The sequence below is a fragment of the Hyla sarda genome, chromosome 11, assembly GCF_029499605.1.
Source record: "Hyla sarda isolate aHylSar1 chromosome 11, aHylSar1.hap1, whole genome shotgun sequence".
Taxonomy (NCBI): domain Eukaryota; kingdom Metazoa; phylum Chordata; class Amphibia; order Anura; family Hylidae; genus Hyla; species Hyla sarda.
This window is the reverse complement of record NC_079199.1, coordinates 106866563-106875099: the sequence shown is the minus strand read 5'-3', so window position 1 is coordinate 106875099 and position 8537 is coordinate 106866563. Positions and strand designations below refer to the sequence as shown.

Sequence of the window (8537 nt, the reverse complement as noted above, 5' to 3'; positions counted from 1 at the left end):
AGTATATGTTGTATATATAGTGTATATAGTATATGTTGTATATATAGTGTACATAGTATATGTTGTATATATAGTGTATATAGTATATGTTGTACATTATGTAGTGTATATAGTATATGTTGTATATATAGTGCACATAGTATATGTTGTATATTATAGTGTACATAGTATATGTTGTACATTATGTAGTGTATATAGTATATATTATATATAGTGTACATAGTATATGTTGTACATTATGTAGTGTATATAGTATATATTATATATAGTGTATATAGTATATGTTGTACATTATGTAGTGTATATAGTATATGTTGTACATTATGTAGTGTATATAGTATATGTTGTATATATAGTGTATATAGTATATGTTGTATATATAGTGTACATAGTATATGTTGTATATATAGTGTACATAGTATATGTTGTATATTATAGTGCACATAGTATATGTTGTATATATAGTGTACATAGTATATGTTGTATATATAGTGTACATAGTATATGTTGTATATATAGTGTACATAGTATATGTTGTACATTATGTAGTGTATATAGTATATGTTGTATATATAGTGCACATAGTATATGTTGTATATATAGTGTACATAGTATATGTTGTATATATAGTGTATATAGTATATGTTGTATATATAGTGTACATAGTATATGTTGTATATTATAGTGCACATAGTATATGTTGTACATTATGTAGTGTATATAGTATATGTTGTATATATAGTGTACATAGTATATGTTGTATATATAGTATATGTTGTATATATAGTGTACATAGTATATGTTGTATATATAGTGTATATAGTATATATTGTATATATAGTGTACATAGTATATGTTGTACATTATGTAGTGTATATAGTATATGTTGTACATTATGTAGTGTATATAGTATATGTTGTATATATAGTGTACATAGTATATGTTGTATATATAGTGTATATAGTATATGTTGTATATATAGTGTATATAGCATATGTTGTATATATAGTGTACATAGTATATGTTGTATATATAGTGTATATAGTATATGTTGTATATATAGTGTACATAGTATATGTTGTATATATAGTGTACATAGTATATGTTGTACATTATGTAGTGTATATAGTATATGTTGTATATATAGTGTACATAGTATATGTTGTACATTATGTAGTGTATATAGTATATGTTGTATATATAGTGTACATAGTATATGTTGTACATTATGTAGTGTATATAGTATATATTATATATAGTGTACATAGTATATGTTGTACATTATGTAGTGTATATAGTATATATTATATATAGTGTATATAGTATATGTTGTACATTATGTAGTGTATATAGTATATGTTGTACATTATGTAGTGTATATAGTATATGTTGTATATATAGTGTATATAGTATATGTTGTATATATAGTGTACATAGTATATGTTGTATATATAGTGTACATAGTATATGTTGTATATTATAGTGCACATAGTATATGTTGTATATATAGTGTACATAGTATATGTTGTATATATAGTGTACATAGTATATGTTGTATATATAGTGTACATAGTATATGTTGTACATTATGTAGTGTATATAGTATATGTTGTATATATAGTGCACATAGTATATGTTGTATATATAGTGTACATAGTATATGTTGTATATATAGTGTATATAGTATATGTTGTATATATAGTGTACATAGTATATGTTGTATATTATAGTGCACATAGTATATGTTGTACATTATGTAGTGTATATAGTATATGTTGTATATATAGTGTACATAGTATATGTTGTATATATAGTATATGTTGTATATATAGTGTACATAGTATATGTTGTATATATAGTGTATATAGTATATATTGTATATATAGTGTACATAGTATATGTTGTACATTATGTAGTGTATATAGTATATGTTGTACATTATGTAGTGTATATAGTATATGTTGTATATATAGTGTATATAGTATATGTTGTATATATAGTGTATATAGTATATGTTGTATATATAGTGTACATAGTATATGTTGTATATATAGTGTATATAGTATATGTTGTATATATAGTGTACATAGTATATGTTGTATATATAGTGTACATAGTATATGTTGTACATTATGTAGTGTATATAGTATATGTTGTATATATAGTGTACATAGTATATGTTGTACATTATGTAGTGTATATAGTATATGTTGTATATATAGTGCACATAGTATATGTTGTATATATAGTGTACATAGTATATGTTGTATATATAGTGTATATAGTATATGTTGTATATATAGTGTACATAGTATATGTTGTATATTATAGTGCACATAGTATATGTTGTACATTATGTAGTGTATATAGTATATGTTGTATATATAGTGTACATAGTATATGTTGTATATATAGTATATGTTGTATATATAGTGTACATAGTATATGTTGTATATATAGTGTATATAGTATATATTGTATATATAGTGTACATAGTATATGTTGTATATTATAGTGCACATAGTATATGTTGTACATTAGGTAGTGTATATAGTATATGTTGTATATATAGTGTACATAGTATATGTTGTACATTATGTAGTGTATATAGTATATGTTGTATATATAGTGTATATAGTATATGTTGTACATTATGTAGTGTATATAGTATATGTTGTATATATAGTGTACATAGTATATGTTGTATATATAGTGTACATAGTATATGTTGTACATTGTGTAGTGTATATATAGTGTACATAGTATATGTTGTATATATAGTGCACATAGTATATGTTGTACATTATGTAGTGTATATAGTATATGTTGTATATATAGTGCACATAGTATATGTTGTACATTATGTAGTGTATATAGTATATGTTGTGTATATATAGTGTACATAGTATATGTTGTACATTATGTAGTGTATATAGTATATGTTGTATATATAGTGCACATAGTATATGTTGTATATATAGTGTACATAGTATATGTTGTACATTGTGTAGTGTATATAGTATATGTTGTATATATAGTGTACATAGTATATGTTGTATATATAGTGCACATAGTATATGTTGTATATATAGTGTACATAGTATATGTTGTACATTGTGTAGTGTATATAGTATATGTTGTATATATAGTGTACATAGTATATGTTGTATATATAGTGCACATAGTATATGTTGTACATTATGTAGTGTATATAGTATATGTTGTATATATAGTGCACATAGTATATGTTGTACATTATGTAGTGTATATAGTATATGTTGTACATTATGTAGTGTATATAGTATATGTTGTATATATAGTGTACATAGTATATGTTGTATATATAGTGTACATAGTATATATTATATATAGTGTACATAGTATATGTTGTATATAGTGTACATAGTATATGTTGTATATAGAGTGTACATTATAGTGTACATAGTATATGTTGTATATTATAGTGTACATAGTATATGTTGTATATATAGTGTACATAGTATATGTTGTATATATAGTGTACATAGTATATGTTGTATATATAGTGTACATAGTATATGTTGTATATATAGTGTATATAGTATATATTGTATATATAGTGTACATAGTATATGTTGTACATTATGTAGTGTATATAGTATATGTTGTACATTATGTAGTGTATATAGTATATGTTGTATATATAGTGTATATAGTATATGTTGTATATATAGTGTATATAGTATATGTTGTATATATAGTGTACATAGTATATGTTGTATATATAGTGTATATAGTATATGTTGTATATATAGTGTACATAGTATATGTTGTATATATAGTGTACATAGTATATGTTGTACATTATGTAGTGTATATAGTATATGTTGTATATATAGTGTACATAGTATATGTTGTACATTATGTAGTGTATATAGTATATGTTGTATATATAGTGCACATAGTATATGTTGTATATATAGTGTACATAGTATATGTTGTATATATAGTGTATATAGTATATGTTGTATATATAGTGTACATAGTATATGTTGTATATTATAGTGCACATAGTATATGTTGTACATTATGTAGTGTATATAGTATATGTTGTATATATAGTGTACATAGTATATGTTGTATATATAGTATATGTTGTATATATAGTGTACATAGTATATGTTGTATATATAGTGTATATAGTATATATTGTATATATAGTGTACATAGTATATGTTGTATATTATAGTGCACATAGTATATGTTGTACATTAGGTAGTGTATATAGTATATGTTGTATATATAGTGTACATAGTATATGTTGTATATATAGTGTACATAGTATATGTTGTACATTATGTAGTGTATATAGTATATGTTGTATATATAGTGTATATAGTATATGTTGTACATTATGTAGTGTATATAGTATATGTTGTATATATAGTGTACATAGTATATGTTGTATATATAGTGTACATAGTATATGTTGTACATTGTGTAGTGTATATAGTATATGTTGTATATATAGTGTACATAGTATATGTTGTATATATAGTGCACATAGTATATGTTGTACATTATGTAGTGTATATAGTATATGTTGTATATATAGTGCACATAGTATATGTTGTACATTATGTAGTGTATATAGTATATGTTGTGTATATATAGTGTACATAGTATATGTTGTACATTATGTAGTGTATATAGTATATGTTGTATATATAGTGCACATAGTATATGTTGTATATATAGTGTACATAGTATATGTTGTACATTGTGTAGTGTATATAGTATATGTTGTATATATAGTGTACATAGTATATGTTGTATATATAGTGCACATAGTATATGTTGTATATATAGTGTACATAGTATATGTTGTACATTGTGTAGTGTATATAGTATATGTTGTATATATAGTGTACATAGTATATGTTGTATATATAGTGCACATAGTATATGTTGTACATTATGTAGTGTATATAGTATATGTTGTATATATAGTGCACATAGTATATGTTGTACATTATGTAGTGTATATAGTATATGTTGTACATTATGTAGTGTATATAGTATATGTTGTATATATAGTGTACATAGTATATGTTGTATATATAGTGTACATAGTATATGTTGTACATTGTGTAGTGTATATAGTATATGTTGTATATATAGTGTACATAGTATATGTTGTATATATAGTGCACATAGTATATGTTGTACATTATGTAGTGTATATAGTATATGTTGTATATATAGTGCACATAGTATATGTTGTACATTATGTAGTGTATATAGTATATGTTGTGTATATATAGTGTACATAGTATATGTTGTACATTATGTAGTGTATATAGTATATGTTGTATATATAGTGCACATAGTATATGTTGTATATATAGTGTACATAGTATATGTTGTACATTGTGTAGTGTATATAGTATATGTTGTATATATAGTGTACATAGTATATGTTGTATATATAGTGCACATAGTATATGTTGTACATTATGTAGTGTATATAGTATATGTTGTATATATAGTGCACATAGTATATGTTGTACATTATGTAGTGTATATGTATCTATTTCCTGCAGTCAGACTGTATTATAATAGTAGTGGGGGATGTCACACCGACAATGACGCCCCCTCTGCTGACAGCTGTGATAACACAGAGGAGGTCCCAGCACATTGTACCCCAGACGAGCGCTGCTAATGACGTCACCGCGGGGTCTCATCACAGGAGACATCTCTATGGCAACCGCATGAGGGCGTGGCTTTGGGACGGTCACGGGACTGGTATCCCCTTCACCTGGAGCGGCGCGTCCTCTAACAACCGTCCTTAGCAACGGCGCGAGACAGCATGGCGGAGGAGGACCGGGACCCCGGGGCCCTGAGCGGCGACCAGGAGCGGCGGCTGCGGGACTACAAGGTATGTACAACCCCACACACCGGAATATAGGGGATATATACTGGAGTATAGGGGATATATACTGGAGTATAGGGGATATATACTGGAGTATAGGGGATATATACTGGAGTATAGGGGCTATATACTGGAGTATAGGGGATATATACTGGAATATAGGGGTTATATACTGGAGTATAGGGGATATATACTGGAATATAGGGGTTATATACTGGAGTATAGGGGATATATCCCGGTGTATAGGGGTTATATACTGGAGTATAGGGGATATATACTGGAGTATAGGGGATATATACTGGAGTATAGGGGATATATACTGGAGTATAGGGGATATATACTGGAGTATAGGGGATATATACTGGAGTATAGGGGATATATACTGGAGTATAGGGGATATATACTGGAGTATAGGGGTTATATACTGGAGTATAGGGGATATATACTGGAATATAGGGGTTATATACTGGAGTATAGGGGATATATCCCGGTGTATAGGGGTTATATACTGGAGTATAGGGGATATATACTGGAGTATAGGGGATATATACTGGAGTATAGGGGATATATACTGGAGTATAGGGGATATATACTGGAGTATAGGGGCTATATACTGGAGTATAGGGGTTATATACTGGAGTATAGGGGATATATACTGGTGTATAGGGGATATATACTGGAGTGTAGGGGTTATATACTGGAGTATAGGGGTTATATACTGGAGTATAGGGGATATATACTGGTGTATAGGGGATATATACTGGAGTATAGGGGATATATACTGGAGTATAGGGGATATATACTGGAGTATAGGGGATATATACTGGAGTATAGGGGATATATACTGGAGTATAGGGGTTATATACTGGAGTATAGGGGTTATATACTGGAGTATAGGGGATATATACTGGAGTATAGGGGTTATATACTGGAGTATAGGGGTTATATACTGGAGTATAGGGGATATATACTGGAGTATAGGGGTTATATACTGGAGTATAGGGGATATATACTGGAGTATAGGGGATATATACTGGAGTATAGGGGTTATATACTGGAGTATAGGGGATATATACTGGAGTATAGGGGTTATATACTGGAGTATAGGGGATATATACTGGTGTATAGGGGATATATACTGGAGTATAGGGGATGTATACTGGAGTATATGGGATGTATACTGGAGTATAGGGGATGTATACTGGAGTATAGGGGATATATACTGGAGTATAGGGGATGTATACTGGAGTATAGGGGATGTATACTGGAGTATAGGGGTTGTATACTGGTGTATAGGGGCTATATACTGGAGTATAGGGGATATATACTGGTGTATAGGGGATATATACTGGAGTATAGGGGATATATACTGGAGTATAGGGGATATATACTGGAGTATAGGGGATATATACTGGAGTATAGGGGATATATACTGGAGTATAGGGGATATATACTGGAGTATAGGGGATATATACTGGAGTATAGGGGTTATATACTGGAGTATAGGGGTTATATACTGGAGTATAGGGGTTATATACTGGAGTATAGGGGATATATACTGGAGTATAGGGGTTATATACTGGAGTATAGGGGATATATACTGGAGTATAGGGGATATATACTGGAGTATAGGGGTTATATACTGGAGTATAGGGGATATATACTGGAGTATAGGGGTTATATACTGGAGTATAGGGGATATATACTGGAGTATAGGGGATATATACTGGAGTATAGGGGATGTATACTGGAGTATAGGGGATGTATACTGGAGTATAGGGGATGTATACTGGAGTATAGGGGATATATACTGGAGTATAGGGGATGTATACTGGAGTATAGGGGATGTATACTGGAGTATAGGGGTTATATACTGGTGTATAGGGGCTATATACTGGAGTATAGGGGCTATATACTGGTGTATAGGGGATATATACTGGAGTATAGGGGATATATACTGGAGTATAGGGGATATATACTGGAGTATAGGGGATATATACTGGAATATAGGGGATATATACTGGAGTATAGGGGATATATACTGGAGTATAGGGGATATATACTGGAGTATAGGAGTTATATACTGGAATATAGGGGATATATACTGGAGTATAGGGGATATATACTGGAGTATAGGGGATATATACTGGAGTATAGGGGATGTATACTGGAGTATAGGGGTTGTATACTGGTGTATAGGGGATATATACTGGTGTATAGGGGATATATACTGGTGTATAGGGGATATATACTGGAGTATAGGGGATGTATACTGGAGTATAGGGGTTATATACTGGAGTATAGGGGTTATATACTGGAGTATAGGGGATATATACTGGAGTATAGGGGATATATACTGGAGTATAGGGGTTATATACTGGAGTATAGGGGATATATACTGGAGTATAGGGGATATATACTGGAGTATAGGGGATATATACTGGAGTATAGGGGTTATACTGGAGTATAGGGGATGTATACTGGAGTATAGGGGTTGTATACTGGAGTATAGGGGATGTATACTGGAGTATAGGGGATATATACTGGAGTATAGGGGATGTATACTGGAGTATAGGGGATGTATACTGGAGTATAGGGGTTATATACTGGTGTATAGGGGCTATAT

The 8537-nt window shown here is 29.2% G+C and overlaps 1 protein-coding gene across 2 annotated transcripts in view; it reads left to right on the top strand.

Annotated features, from left to right (window-relative positions):
- The first annotated feature begins 5453 nt into the window (after nt 1–5453).
- Nucleotides 5454–8537, top strand: part of RIIAD1 (regulatory subunit of type II PKA R-subunit domain containing 1) — a 29543-nt gene continuing 26459 nt past the window's right edge. Inside the window, exon 1 of one of the 2 annotated variants that reach the window (XM_056545911.1) lies at nt 5454–5917. In XM_056545911.1, coding sequence (XP_056401886.1) covers nt 5849–5917 — 69 coding nt within the window. In that variant the 5' untranslated portion in view covers nt 5454–5848. The remainder of the gene's footprint in view (nt 5918–8537) is intronic. The other variant, XM_056545912.1, reaches the window with a different exon arrangement.